A 15,813-nucleotide genomic window follows, 5' to 3' on the forward strand; every position below is an offset into this window, starting at 1 on the left:
ATCCTGAAAACATGAATAAATACATAAATGAATTTTTTTTGTTACACTACTTTTATTGACACTTATGCAAAGAAGAAACAAACAGCAGTATCAACATGTAACAATAATAGTAAAATAATTTTTATTTATGTATTTATTTATTTATTAGTATCTGTTTTGTTTTTATGATTAATAAAAACCAAAACAGATACTAAATAAAGAAATATATATATAAAGAAATAAAAACAACAACTTACCAAAAATTAGTCAGGCAACTTGGCTAGCCAGCTATGCCACGGACCTCCTTGGTCTTCTTGGAGATTGCTTCAGTGAGGACAGCTGGGCAGCCGGCCTGGGAGTTGGCACTCGACTGGGGCTAGTGGCAGCAGCAGCAGGTGAAGAAAGGCGACCAGCGGGACTTGCTGCCGTTGTCTCCTCACTCACCAATCGGTGGTGGAAGGCAAGGAAGCAACAATGGAGGGCCATGGGTGGGAGAAGATGGTGGAAGGTGAGGCAGGCAGCATTGGTGAGGGCAGCTTGCCAGACAGGGAATCATTGTCAGGACTCAACCGGATCTAGCGGTGGCATCAGGTAGGCAACTGGGTTTTGCTTTGAAGTTTCACTCACCGATCTGCGTCTTCTGTAACGGCAGCTGGGGGACACAGTCTAGGTAAAGCAGGCAGTCAAAGCAAGGCAGGCAGGCCTGGGAGGCAAGCCGGGCAGGCAGGACAGACAAGGCAAGCAGGCCTGGGGAGGCAGTCTGGGCAAGCCAGTCCAGGCAGGCAAAGGTGGTAGTGGTGGTGGCAACCAGGGCTTGCCCTCACTCACCCAAATCAAACAGGGCGGCAGAAGGCAGGCAGTGATGGTTTGCTGCCTGACTGGCTGTTGCTGCTGCTACTGCTAAAACTGCCGGTGCTGGGAGCAATAACAGCAGGCGGGAAAATGTGGAAAGCGTAGTGCACATGTGCTATAAGTAGTCACTGGGTGGGGCAGGATGGAATGGGCAGGCAGGGAGAATGTCGTTAGTGATTGCCACACATACACACGATGTCACACATGCACAATAATGACTGACTAGGCCAGGATCGGAGGAGAGAGCAGAGAGGGGTGGGGCCAGCCAGGGGACCATTTTACTGGTTCTCCGAACTACAGGGATTCAAAACAACTGGAAGAATCCCAACCCTGCTTTCTTTAAGTTTTAATTTGATGAGGTTTCTGTGCCCCACTTCTTTTATAAGATTAATTATTTTACTGAAAAACGGAGTTCACATGATTAATTTGATATGCCTAATTTGATTGTGATAAATGAAATCATTATTATATATCTAAACAAGGACAATTGATATTCCCTACATATTGCAAGTGTAAAAATTGTCCTAGTTTAGAAGTTGCCAAACTTTGATGACCTTCTGCAAACTAAAGTTATATTTCTTCTGCAAGATGGCATGTCATGTGTATGTATGTATGTATGTATGTGTATGTATGCATGTATGTATGTATGTAAGTATGTATGTATGTATGTGTATGTATGTAAGTAAGTATGTATGCATGTATGTATGGTATTCAGCTTTGTTCGGGTATTTTCCCATGTCATTATAGTTGTGCTTTTAAAGTTGTAGCAATGTTTCGGCAGAGTCTCATCTGCCATCATCAGGCTTCTGTATTGTGTTCATCTGTGAGTCAGACTTTCACAGCCGTTTCTGTTTTAAATTTGGGGCTAGCCTACTGCTGTGCCAGAATGGTTTTTCCTTCATCCTGATTGGTTGGGAGTCTTGGTCTGTGTTTATTGGTCTTGAAGTTTGCTGTGTTCTGCTTGATTGGTGTTTCTAAAATCTTCTGTCTGTTTTGTAGCTTTTTTGTCTTGATTGGCTGGCAACATTGTGTTTGCTGTATTGGAGGCTTTTAGTGCAGCTTGGCTTCGAGTAAATGGATGGCTACCATTTATTAGGAAGCTAGGTTTCATCTGAGTGCCTAGTTGGGGTGTGTTTGAGCTGGAGGTATCAGGGGGGATCTGTTTGTCCCCAGGTGTTTGCCTGGCTTGTGGTGTGGAGATTTTTTTTGTTTGTGAGTGCAGGCTTCCAAATAATTGACAGTCTGGTGGAATCATCTCTTCTATTCATGCTTTCAGGTCTTTTTTCAATCTCTATGGCTTCTCTGATAATTCTGTGGTTGGGGTTTTCTATAGTGGCTAGGGTTTTGGTGCCATTGAAGTCGATGCTATGACCTGTTGCTTTCATGTGTTGGACTAGTGAGGAAGTGTGTTCCAGCTTTTTGACTGAATTTTTGTGTTCATCTGGGTGGTGGTGGGATTGGGCGTTGAGGTCGTGGTTGGTTTGTGTTTTCTTCTGGTATATGGTGTGTCCTAGTGTGCCATCTGTTTTTTTTGTAGATTAGTACATCTAGGAATGGTAATTGTTTGTTTAAGAAAACACACACACACACACACACATAACTAGCAGTTAAAAGGAAGAAGCAGCTGCAAGCTCACATTACTCCGAGAAGCACAAAGCCAAAGACACAAGCCTGAAGATGATGAATGAGATTTCGTCGAAACGTCACCAGGATACTTCCAATTGTACATGGGAGAAAACCCGAATAACCAAAGATCCACATACAAATACCCTCGAAAACCTCAGAATATATAGGTTATAGTCATAAGTGGGAGGATATGGGTAAAAGGAAGGATGGGAAGATTAATAGTTATAGTAATGCAGACTTAGGAAATAGTTTGACAGTGTTGAGGGACCTATTTGTTTAGCAGAGTGATGATGCTTGGAAAAAAACTGTTCTTGTGTATAGTTTTTCTGATGTGCATCATTTTGAAAGTAGGAGTTGACATAGTTTATATCCAGGATGTGAGGGGTCTGTAAATATTTTCACAGCCCTCTTTTTGACTCCTGCAGTATACAGGTTCTTAATAGAAGGCAGGTTGGTATTAATTGTTTTTTCTGCAGTCCAAATTGTTCTCTGAAGTCTGTGTCTGTCTTGTTGGGTTGCAGAACCCAACTAGACAGTTATAGAGGGGCAGATGATAGACCCAATAATGAATAGCAACATGTTGACTTCTGAAAAGATTATTGTGAACTCAACATTCCAAATTAGACATTATTCCCCCATCTGACCATAACTATTAAATAACCATGATCCATATGATCTCTTCCTGGCCCATGGACATTCCCTCAGGACTGGAGGGAAATAGGAAGGTTCACTATATTAATATTTCGTGTTTCAAGCAAAACTGAAGCAAGAGACTGGCAAAGCTACACTACTGTCATTATTGGTAATTGATATTGCTTAGGTCTGGCTTCAGATCACCTGAGGGTGACACTGGAATGAACTGCATTTTAATATCAACAAGGAAGCAAGCATGCTGGAGGAAAGCAAAAACACTCTCAGTCCAAGTGCAATATTTGTGGCTCTGATGACAGCTGTAGAAGCTGTGCTTCATGCTCCACACAAAGTCTCTGATACCAAGTGTCCTGTTGGTGAACCTCTTTCTATTCTCCACAAGTATTACCAGCCAGGCGATTTCATTATTGCAGGCATTTTCTCTCAGATCTACATTTTTTCAAGTCCAATCAGTTATGAAATACCACCTTCTGAAGAAAGTTATGATGACCTTGTGTAAGCTATCTTTGGTTTAAAACAAAATGCAATGAAGTTCTCAAGTTATTAACTTATTTGTAGGGTTCTCAGTTATAGCTGCAACATGGAGGAGAAAAAGCAAAATAATGCAGTGAGAAATCTTTTAAGCAATGTAAATCTATGTTTTTGTCTATGTCTTCTAATTCATATCTTATTTTTCAAGGAGAAAGGGATAGGTTACAGCAATCAAAAAGTAGTATTCACTGCTTTTCATTTCCTTATGATGCTTGTTGATTGGTGAATGAATGTAAAATAGGTAGAACTGCAAAAGAGAAATAGTAGAGATGAGGAATAAAACTTTCAATGATTTTTCAAGAATTCTAGTATCCATAATTATAATGGTAATTCTACATTTCACTAAATCCAATGGTGTTAATTGAAGTATGGGAAAATACAGAGGATATAGATTTTGAGGAAAGAGCCAATTTGGTGTAGTGGTTAAAGCACCAGGCTAGAAACTAGGGGAGCCTGAGTTCCATTCCAATCTTAGACATGAAATCAAGAGGCTGACTTTCAGCCACTGTCTCTTTCAGCCTTAGGAAGCAATAGTAAACAATTTCTGAAAAACCTTCCCAAGAAAATATATAGATTTCTCCAAATACTTGCCAAAAGTTAACATTGACAATGAAATTTTAAAAAACAAAATATTATGAGAGAGATGATAGGACACATGAAAAGTATAATGATAAAACACATCCTAATATAATTTGTTTAATGGACATACAAGAACATCATTTCCCTACATTATAGAAATTCTCTATGTTAAAGAAAGAAGCAGTTTCATTGCTCTGGTTATATTGTTCAAAGTTGGCAAAAATGAAAGAGGTTACTACTCTTTAGCACAAGTTTTCATATTTAGTTACTATAACATCTGTGAAGAAAATACAGCATGTTATAAATTGGTTTGTGAAACTGACCAGGTGTATTCATGAGAGTAAGACTTTGATTTAATAATTTCCAAACCTCATTTGATTTAAGAAAATATTTTTATAATTGATCCATGCAGTTGACTTGAAGTGCTGTGTTTTCCATGGATGGGCTGTTGATATAGCAATAGCACTTAGACTTATATACCACTTTAGATTGCTTTACAGTCCTCTCTAAGCAGTTTACAGAGTCAGCATATTGCTCCCAAAAATTGGGTCCTCATTGTACCCACCTTGGAAGGATGGAAGGCTGAGTCAACTGTGAGCCTGGTGGGATCTAAACAGCCGATAGTCAGCAGAAGTGGCCTGCAGTACAGCACTGTAACCACTGTGCCACTGAGGCTCTATATCTCATAGATATAGTTGTGTCTAGATAGAATGTGCATTCAAAACTGTGATTTAACCCCAACTATTTCCCGTGACATAGGATGTTTATTCAAAATTATCAGCATATCCTGGCCTTGGCATTTGCTGTGAAGGAAATCAATGAGAATACCCAACTCTTACCCAATGTGAGTTTAGGCTTCCACATTTTAAACAGCCATTTCTTTCCAAGATGGACCTATCTTGCCTCAATGGAACTACTATTTACAAAGGACAAATTCATCCCCAACTACAAATGTGATATTAAAAGTAACATTGTAGGAGTCATTGGGGGACCTAATTCTGAAGTCTGTCTCCACATGACAAACATCCTGAGCATCTATAAAATTCCACAGGTAAATTGCAAGCATCAAACAACAGTTAGGCAGAACAAGTATCTAAAGTTTAAGTAGGATTTTGTTCATGGATGTTAGACTATGGAATACACTGTGTGGATTTTCTTTCTGAAGAACTTGTAAGGTAGTTTTTTAATTTATATTTTAATCTATATCACAGTATGAGAAGGGTGTAGAATGATGAATTTAATAAAATAATAGTTTTTGGGCCGTGATGCATTTAAAACGAGCACATTATCTATCAATGTATTCAGACAGCAATCCACCCTCTTGGTTAAGAGCTTTTTTTGAGGGAGTTTGAAAATCTTAGGCTTCCTCATCATGATGTATTTAAAACAAGTTTCTGTATTTCCTTTTAAAAGTTCAGCACAAAATGTGTAGAGGGAGAGAAACCATAACAGTTCCAGGTATCCTCCTTCAACTGAGAGTACTACCAAATTTATTATCTTGCTCCTTCCTTCACAAAAACCTTAGGTTATTTTTTTAAAACTAACAATTTTGTTAAAAGTTTTAAGTAAAATAACAATATTATAATATAAAACAAAATGCAGAATAAAAGATGCAGGAAACAGAAAATAATAGAAAGAGAAAAGGGGAAAAAAACTAATGCAACATCTTCTCAAACTCATCACATGTCACCATAAAGTCCAAACAGAGCACTACAATAATCATATTAGGTAACACACACATACACACACGTGTGTGTGTGTATGTATGTATGTATGTATGTATGTATGTATGTATGTATGTATGAATGTATATGGGTGTATGTGTGTGTTTGTTTGTGTGTGTGTTACCTAATATGGTTTGGTGTATATATATATATATATATATAATCATTAACTGTGAGCAAATCTAATAAGTGACATCTTCTCCAGTCCAGAGAATCTAAAAATAACTTCCTCAGAGTTAGAACATGTATCATTTTAACCCTGGTCAAGGAGGCCACTTTGCTCTTTCATTTATTTGAATGATCATTATTATTTGTCTTGAATTTCTTCAAAAATTTAGCAAGGCTCTTTTCTAAGTCTAGTAAGAAGTAATTATTCCATTTAGTCCCATGAAATGGAATTTCTATCTCCTTCTTAATTTTTAGACTTATTTGATTTTTTGAAATATATATCCAATGATATATATATAATGAATTAAAAGAGCAAAACTTAAACCTTAGCTTTGCTTTCAATATCTCCAAAGGTAGTAGAGATTGCTTATGAATTGTATTATTTCTGTTCCATTTTGCACTTAGTCCAGTGCAATCCATATATCCATAGGTGTGGAATTAAGAATGCATACAGAGAATCAGCAAAAAATGTTATAGAGCAAATTAATACAGCAAAACAGCCAGTATTTTTCAAATGAGTGCACCATATGATTTAATGTCATGATTCTCATCTTCCATGTTTCACATCTCAAGATGTTATATGGTTCATCTCCAATAATAAATGACAAGAGCAAAGAAGATTTCTTCCACCAGATGTTTCCAGATGGCACCCTTCAATACATGGGGATTCTTGAATTGCTTCTGTATTTCAATTGGATCTGGGTCGGTATAGTTGCTTCTGATGATGACAATGGAGAGGTATTTGTTCAGAATATTCTTCCTATATATTCTCAGCAAGGTATCTGTGTGGACTTCTTAGAACCAATGCCCAAAATGCCTTTTTCGGGTGAATTTGGTGAAACAGGAACTAAATGGCTTGCAACATCATATATTGTCACAGGAAGCATAGCTAATACTGATATTATACAAGGTGAAATACACACTATTACAATCTTAAGAACAATTTTCCACTTTACAAAATTTCATGATATAATAATTGAGAGCCGAGTGTGGATTATGACAGCCCAGATGGATTTTGCATCTCCTGGTTTTCTAAGAGATTGGAGTGTAAATTGCCTCCATGGAGCTCTGTCCATTGCAATTCACACAAATTATCCTAGAGGATTCCAGAACTTTCTGAAAGAAAGAAATCCTGTTTCAGAAACTAGAGATGATTTTATCAAAGTCTTCTGGAAAGACGCATTTAATTGTGATTTCTCAACTTCTACACTAAAAGCAAAAGATGAGGACATCTGCACTGGGGAGGAAAAGTTGGAGAGTCTACCTGTGACCCTCTTTGACACAAGCATGTCTGGTCACAGTTATAGTATCTATAATGCAGTTTACATTATGGCATATGCTTTGCATGCAATGACTTCATCCAAGAGAAATCAGAGAGCAAAGATGAAACAGATAGGACAAGATCAATTGAATCGTGAACCATGGCAGGTATTTTCTAAAACAATATACAGTAAAAGAGTTATCTTGAATAGAGAACACAGTGCCTGGTCTATTGAAAGAAATAGAACAATATAAACAGAGGTTGTCCTCTATACAGTAAATGCCAGGAAAGAAATTTAAGACAGATCCAAAAGAGTTTATAATTGATTTGACGATCATCACTAGCTAGAATTTTAAGATCATATTTTTTCAGAGAATGTATAGATATCACTGGAATGTTAAATATAGATATATAGATGTGTAAATGAATCATATTGAATATTTCAATATTTCTGTCCCCAAAAGAGTTCCTTTTCATAACTTTCTATTTGAATAGACATTGTAAGTTACAATTTAAAAGTGTAGAAGTTTAGATTGAGAATTTTTTTCTCTTATTTAGTCCCTATGATCTTAATATTTTATTATTTTTATATTAAATTTCTGCTGAATAAATTTGATAAAAATGTTATGTTTTGAAGCTATGGTTTCTGACTTAGAGAGAGTAAAATTTTCTGAAGAAATAAATTTTTATTATATTAAATGCAACTACTTTTCCAATTCTGACACCCTGTCATTACACCACTTGTACAGCTCAATTGGACACTGTTCCCCTCCTTTCCTCCCTTCTCTCCTCCTCCTCCTAATTTGAATCAGTACCATGAGTGTAGTAGGATGTTTAATTCTTGTTCTCTTCAGCAATGTGTTTTTTCCATTACTCATAGTTTTCAACTTTGATAGGACTATTTCAAAAACTACAATATTTTATGACATCATGTCTCTCTACCATATCCCCACTTTAGCTCCACAAGTTCCTGAGAAGTACTTTCTTTAAAAACAGTGCTGGAGAAAACATTTCTTTTGATCGTGATGGACATATAATTGCTGAATTTGATATTTTCAACTGGGTCACATATTCAAATAACACATTTACAAAAGTCAAAGTTGGATGGATAGACCCAAATTCATTCTCTTCTAAATTGCTCAATATTCATGAAGACTCCATTGTATGGCCTGCTAGATTTAACCAGGTATCTATTTTGTACAGATCTATGGGTATTTTAGTTCACATTTTGAATGTTCAGAGTGTTGCTATTCATAAGCTGGTTTATTGTTCTTAATTGAAACAAAGGTTTTGGTAATAACATTTTGCTTCGACAAATTTTTGTTGTTGCTTATACTATCACTATGTTTTCCAAATGAACAAAGTAAAGAAACAATTTCTTTTTCAAATCAAATTAAAGATAGAAGCAAACAGCTGCAGAGTGGCCATTAAAATATAGTAATATTTGTGCTTTCATGTGTTTGGGAATTGTAGTTTTCCCAGCAAGTCCTGTAGGTGAGAGAAGCAGCCGCTAACCTGGCTGGAGCCTACACGAGCCTCTCCATATGTTCCTTACTACTGCTGTTCCTGGGAGAGCAAGATAATTTCCCAGCACAGCAGAATGCTTCCAAGTCCAGCTTTGCTGGCTGGAGAATTCTGGGAGTTGAAGTCCACAAGTTTTAAAGATGCCAACTTTGGGGACCTCTGGACTAAATTATCAAGGAAGAGAGAATAACATGCAGCAGATGCCTAGCAAAATTTAGTAATACTGCAGATTGGCTATTTATATTGAAATCAAGTGCAAGATAGTGATGATAGGTAAATTATTGGGCAGTTCAGTTTGGTATTTATTTCAGCAGGCTGATTTTAGAAAGCTAAACAGGATCAGACTTGGTAAATACTTGGCTGGGAAGCCAGCACAAAATAGGGTGTGGGAAGATATGGGGTTGGGAAGGAAAGAAGGAAAATAGGATAAGATAATTTTTACTGTCATTTTTTTTACTGTAAGTACACTGGCACACATTAGAAGTGAAATATATATAGATATCCATATCCATATATAACATACATATACACATGCTACACACACAAAAAAATCATTGCCCATTTTGAATACATAGCGGAAAGAAAGAAAGAATATTGGATACTTATACACAAATGTGTGTGGAAAAAAACTGCAAAGAAATAGGATTATAAAAAACAGCTTCTCATCTTAGCAGTTATAGATGAGAAAGAGAAATGAGAAACGGAGAGAGGGAGAAAGAGAAATAGAGATGAGGAAGAAAGGGAGAGAGATAAGGGAGAGAGAGAGATGAGAAAGAGAAAGGAAGAAAGGTTGCAGATCCCTAGGTTAGGCAAACATCATGGTCATGAAGTGACTTTTGTGGTCATTAAGCAAACATTGGTTGTTAAACAAGTTCATTTTCCCCAATGGGCATTTTTAACTGGAAACCAGAAGGAATTGTTGGAAACTGGCAAAAAACATAGGAAACCTCATACACAATACTGTGTTGGATGTTGTAACTGGTCTTAAGTATGTGTGTGTACGTATGGCTGTCAAAACACCAAAAACAGGTCAAGTAGCTCGGGGGAGGTCAGTTGTAAATTAGAATACTTGCTAAGCAATAGGTCATTAAGCGAGGATCACTTATATTTGGTTTGCCAGTCACAATGGGCACCTACCTATGCCCACCCCAGTCACATGGCCACATGAGTTTTAAAGAAGAGGAGTTTAATATGCCTTCCTGGATGAAGCATGTTAAACAAGTTGGCTTTTCTGGTCTTTACTATAATGATTGAGCATAGCATCTAGTCACTTGTACTTCATCATCAATTACAAGAACCTCATTACACATTCAATTACTTCAAAAACCCTTCTCTAGATTCAACCAACTACATTTGATGTAGAAACTCTTAGATAAAAAAAATTAACTCCATTCTTGCACATAGGAAAGCAGAAATAGTTAATATAAGAAACAGCAGCTTAGATGTCATCCATCATCATTTATAAGTAAATAACTATTGCTGAAGTTATTGTGCACAAAAAAATAATGAGCTATACTCAACTAAAAACAAACATGAAGTATTTTCCAGAAATCTTCACTATATGCTAGAAAATAAGTTAGTTATTTTTTTTTTCATATTTTACTTTTGTGTGTCTTGTTTACCACAACAAATATCCTCATGGAATGGTAAATTGATTCTTAATCCATTCATGTTCATTTCAGAAAAGACCTCATTCACTGTGCAATGACAATTGTCATTCAGGTTCAAGTAAGACCAAGTTAGAAGGGAAACCCTTTTGCTGCTATAGGTGCCGTCCATGTCCAGAGGGGAAGATTGCCAATCAGAAAGGTAATATTCACCTTATAATATCAAACATTCCTTGATAACCTGTGTGGAAGGTAAGTCAAGGGAATTCATTCTAGTTACTTATCATATGAGAAAAAATAATGATGCTGATGGGGATGAATGAAATAATCAGAACATTGCATCCACTCTTTAATCCTTTTTGTTCTAGGCCTGGGATTGATGTTTATCCTTGTTTTGTGGATTTTATTACTATATTTTAGTCTGGGCTGCCTGTTGATCAACTGGTCCTAATCATTATTCTATTGCTTTTCTTTTTTAGCTTATAGTTCTCCAATCATTCAAGTATTACATTACATTCAAAATTCCTTGCCCACTGATTCTTGCAATGCAATCTTGCAATCTCGCAATATTCATTCTAAAAGTTCAAATTCAAAACACTTTATAGACTTCAGCAATAATATGTTCATCATCACCACACAGTAGGATTTCCAATTCTTTTTTCATAACACTTTTTCTCTGATTTAACTGGTGGACACATCTTTCTGATTCTTACTACTGTTTAGATTTGAGGATAGGCTCACCAAAATTAATGGATATTAATTGACACTAAGTCCACCAGTCTGGGTTTGCAACAATTTCTTTCCTTAAAAATAAGCTTCCAGGGCGGACATCCAAAGAGGCCTCTTCCCCTTGTGTTATATTTATTCCAAACTCTTAGGAAGGCTATTGATTAACTGGTCCTAACCATTATTCTGCTGCTGTTTCTAAACTTTATACATTGCCTACTGTCCCCTGGAGTTGGGCGGGCAGTCAATTTAAATAAATATATAAATTTCCCACTGCATCCAATTTGTATAACACTATATAAATAAATTGTATCCGTCCTTCTAAATCAGTGAATCCCAAACTTTTCAATACACAGCCCCCTTGGTGCTACAAACTCATCCTCAGTGCCCCCCACCCAGGGGTGGGATTAAAATTTCTTAACCACTGGTTCTGTGGGTGTGGCCTAATTTCTGGGCGTGGCTTGGTGGTCATGTTACTGGGTGGCCGTGGCTTGCTTGGTGGCCATGGCTTGATGGTCATGTGACTGGATGGACATGGTTTGGTGGTCATGTGACTGGGTGGGCATGGCCAACTGGGCATGTGACTGGCAAACCAAATATAAATGTTCCTCACTTAATGGCCAGTTGCTTAGTAAGTGTTCTAATTTATGACTGACCTCCCCAGAGTTACTTGACTTGTTTTAGGAGTTTTGACAGCCATGCACACACACACACACACACACACACACACTCCCTTCTAACCCTGCTGGAGCAGGTGGTTGGACTAGATATTTCATTGACTTTCTCCTCCCTCCCTTTCTTTCTTTCTTTCTTTCTTTCTTTCTTTCTTTCTTTCTTTCTTTCTTTCTTTCTTTCTTTCTTTCTTTCTTTCTTTCTTTCTTTCTTTCTTTCTTTCTTTCTTTCTTTCTTTCTTTTACTTTCTGTCCCTTCCTTCCACCCCCTCTTTCTTTGTCTATCCTTTTTCTTCCTTTCTCTCTCCCTTTTTCTTTCCCTTTTCTCTTTCTTTTCTTTCTTGTCTCTTTCTTCTCTCTCTTTCCCTCTCTCTTTCTCTTTCTCTCTCTCTTCTTCTGTCCATATCCAATTCCTTTCTCCTCCTTCCCTTCTTTCTTTCTTTCTTTCTTTCTTTCTTTCTTTCTTTCTTTCTTTCTTTCTTTCTTTCTTTCTTTCTTTCTTTCTTTCTTTCTTTCTCTCTCTCTCTCTCTCTCTCTCTCTCTCTCTCTCTCTCTCTCTCTCTCTCTCTCTCTCTTTCTCTCTCATTCCCTCTTTATCCCCCTCTCTTTCTCCCTCTATATATCTTTCTTTCTGTCCTTTTTTCCATCCCTCTCTTTCTTTGTCTATCACTTTTCTTCCTTTCTCTTCCTTTCTCTCTCCCTTTTTCTTTCTTTATTTTTGTCTGTTCCTTCTCTCTTTCCCTCTCTCTCCTCTCTTTTCTCTCTCTCTCTCTTTCTCTTCCCCCTCTCTCTTTATTTTTTCTTTCTCTCTTTCCCTCTCTCTCTCTTTCTTTTCTCTCTCTCTCTTTCTTTCTCTCTTTCTCTCATTCCCTCTTTCTTTCCCTCTATCTCTATCCCTTCCTTAACCTATCTACCTATTTTCTGCCATTACCCTGTTTCTCCTTTCAGAGGCCCCAGCACTTAATCTATTTATTTCCTGCCCCACAACCACCTCTTTTGTTGTCCTACGGCCATGACTTTACCTTCCTCCCGTGGCTGGTTGCCAGTGAAGGCAAGCCAGGGCTGAGCCATTTTTGTCACTGGGCTCCCCACCAGTCCACGTTGCCCTTGTCACAAATGCCTGCAGCCATTGGGTATTTTTTGGGTGTGGCTGAACTGCAGCTGCATTGGAAAAAAAAATCACACGGCAGCTGGGGGTTCTTTGCAGTGAAAATTACTGACCTCTGGCTCTGCTCTGCTTCTCTAATGCTACTTTCTAGGTACTGGCCCCCAGGTCCACCCCATTGATCCTGCTGCACTGGAGGGACTTGCCCAAGCAAGTCCAAGCAGAGTGGTACAGCAGTCAATGGGGTGAGGCTGCATGGCTGGTGCCTAAAACATGGCAGCGGTGGCACATTGGAGAAGCAAATCAAAGGTGGAGGTCAGTAAATTTCACTACAAAAACCTCCAGATGTCATGTTTTTTTAAATGGTGTGGCTGGACTCCAGCCGCACCCAAAAAAACCACACAGTGTATGTATGCATTTTGCAGCAAAAATTACCGACCTCTGGCTTTGCTTGCTCCACCTCTCCAAGGCACTGCTGTGGCCATCAGCAATTGTTGCACATGCGTGTGATGTCACACATGTGCAATAAGAAATGACTGGGCAGGGAACGGAGGAGTGGGCGGAGAGGAGCAGGGCCAGCCAGGGGCCTGTTTTACTGGTTCTCCAAACTACCAGGAATGGTAATGAACCAGTAGAATCCCACCCCTGTGCCCTGAGAAAGGCCCACCTCCAGTGCCCCCCTTGCCTCTTAGCACCCCCTAAGGTATTCCACCACCACCCAGGGGGTTGTACCACCGATTTTGGGAACCACTGCTCTAAATCAATACAATAAACATTCTGTCCTTCAATGAAATTATGAGCTGGTTTTAAATTTAAATATATCTATGTGAAAATTTGTGAGAGAAATTTCTTCTTCAACATATATTCCCATGTTGTATTTTAAAAGTATTACAGTTTGATAATATGTCTGAGCTATATATTCACAGAAGGGTAAAAATTCATTTTCCAGTCATTGGTCTGCATGGATGGTTCTAAAGCTGTCTTTCATCACCCATCTTTTCCATACAACAATACGAAAAATCAGTGGCTTCTTATACTGCTGTAATTTAATCTCATGAATTTAACATTGAATTACAAAACTACAATTTTTACTAGTCTAATTGTTCATCACTTAGAATATTTAGTAGATTAATAAAGGGGGGAATAAAAATAAATTTGACTTGAGTATAATTCTAAATACATTCATGGGCTGTACTACAGAAGTGATTTATTAGTGTCTACAGTCTAGCAATAGATCTGTAACTACCACACAGCCTCCCTTTGAAGCATTAAGTTGGACTGACTGTGTTAAAATTCTTACTTAGGTCAGTATTAAAGATGTCTTCATTAATGCAGAATCTTCCACACAGTAATACTAACATTTTCTTCTGCAGACATGGATGATTGTTTACCATGCCCAGAAGGACAATATCCAAACAACAACCATGACTCATGCCTTCCAAAGCGCATAGTTTTTCTGTCATATGAAGACCCGTTAGGGACCAGTTTGGCCACTACTGCAATTGTCTTTGCTTGCATTGCCACTGCAGTGCTTGGGATCTTCATCAAATACCAGGACACTCCCATAGTCAAGGCCAACAACCGGAACATCACCTACCTTCTTCTCATCTCCCTTGTGCTCTCATTCCTTTGCAGTTTATTATTCATTGGAAAGCCTGAAATGGTGACCTGCCTTTTGCGACAAACTGCTTTTGGGATTGTCTTCACAGTCGCCATTTCATGTATATTGGCCAAAACCATCATTGTAATTTTAGCTTTCATGGCTTCAGTGCCTGGATCCAAGATGAGGAGGTGGTTGGGCAAACGATTAGATAATTATATTGTTGTTTTCTGTTTCTTCGTTGAAGTTGTTATTTGCATTGTATGGCTTGTAACCTCACCCCCATACTCAGATGCTGATATGAACTTAGTGGCAGATGAAATCATCCTTGGATGTAATGAAGGCTCTACTCTCATGTTTTACTGTGTCTTATTCTCCCTGCTTTTCCTTGCCATTGTTGGTTTCTGTGTGGCTTTCCAAGCACGGCATTTACCAGACAGTTTTAATGAAACCAAGTTTATCTCCTTCAGCCTGTTATGTTTTTGCAGTGTCTGGTTGTCCTTTTTCCCAACCTATCTGAGTACCAAGGGGAAATACATGGTGGCTGTGGAGATCTTTTCTATTCTCTCTTCCAGTGCAGGGTTACTGGGTTGCATCTTTTTCCCAAAATGCTTTGTTATTCTACTAAGACCTGATCTGAATGACAAAAAGCAGTTGATGAGAGCAAAGAAAGAAGAACTATAATTCCATATTTTTCAGTAAAAAAATACATTGTCATACATATTCACAAAATTCAACTCAAACCTGGAACTGCTTTATAATTAATATCTTGCAAGTCATGGCAAACTTATCTCTTCTGATAAGGCAGTTATGCTACAGGCAGTTATCTATATTACTTACCATAGACTTTCAAACAAATTAACAAAAATGATATCCACCTGCATTCTAATAAATAAAACACTAACAATGAATTACTTATTCTCCTGAAATAATATTTTCATCTTCTTTCTTTCCTTCCTTCTAATTACTTATGAAATAGTATTGAGAATACATTAACATACTTGTACAGCTCACTTGTACACTGTTCCCCTCCTTTCCTCCCTTCCCTCCTCCTCCTCCTCCTAATTTGAATGAGTACCATTCTAGGTATCTACCATACTAGGGTGTTTAATTCTAATATAATAGTTTTCAACTTTGATAGGACTATTCTAAAAAGTACAGTATTTTATGACAACATGTCTCTCCACCATCTCCCCACTTTAGCTCCAC

At 37.8% G+C, this 15,813-nt stretch overlaps 1 protein-coding gene across 1 annotated transcript; it reads left to right on the forward strand.

The window, feature by feature from the left end:
• The first annotated feature begins 10,595 nt into the window (after positions 1-10,595).
• On the forward strand, positions 10,596-15,288 carry LOC113429476 (vomeronasal type-2 receptor 26-like). The gene is made up of 2 exons (XM_026691981.2): positions 10,596-10,704; positions 14,378-15,288. Exon 2 carries the CDS (start codon positions 14,380-14,382, stop codon positions 15,286-15,288), a length of 909 nt encoding a protein of 302 aa, XP_026547766.2. The 5' UTR covers positions 10,596-10,704; positions 14,378-14,379.
• Positions 15,289-15,813: the final 525 nt, after the last annotated feature.

The sequence above is a fragment of the Notechis scutatus genome, chromosome Z (assembly GCF_049901735.1).
Source record: "Notechis scutatus isolate UNSWTSFEM ecotype Mainland chromosome Z, rNotScu1.2, whole genome shotgun sequence".
In the NCBI taxonomy this organism is placed as follows: domain Eukaryota; kingdom Metazoa; phylum Chordata; class Lepidosauria; order Squamata; family Elapidae; genus Notechis; species Notechis scutatus.

Bases quoted from the DNA above. Each gene is read 5' to 3' on its own strand.
- LOC113429476 (XM_026691981.2), top strand. From the start codon at position 14,380: ATGGATGATTGTTTACCATGCCCAGAAGGACAATATCCAAACAACAAC.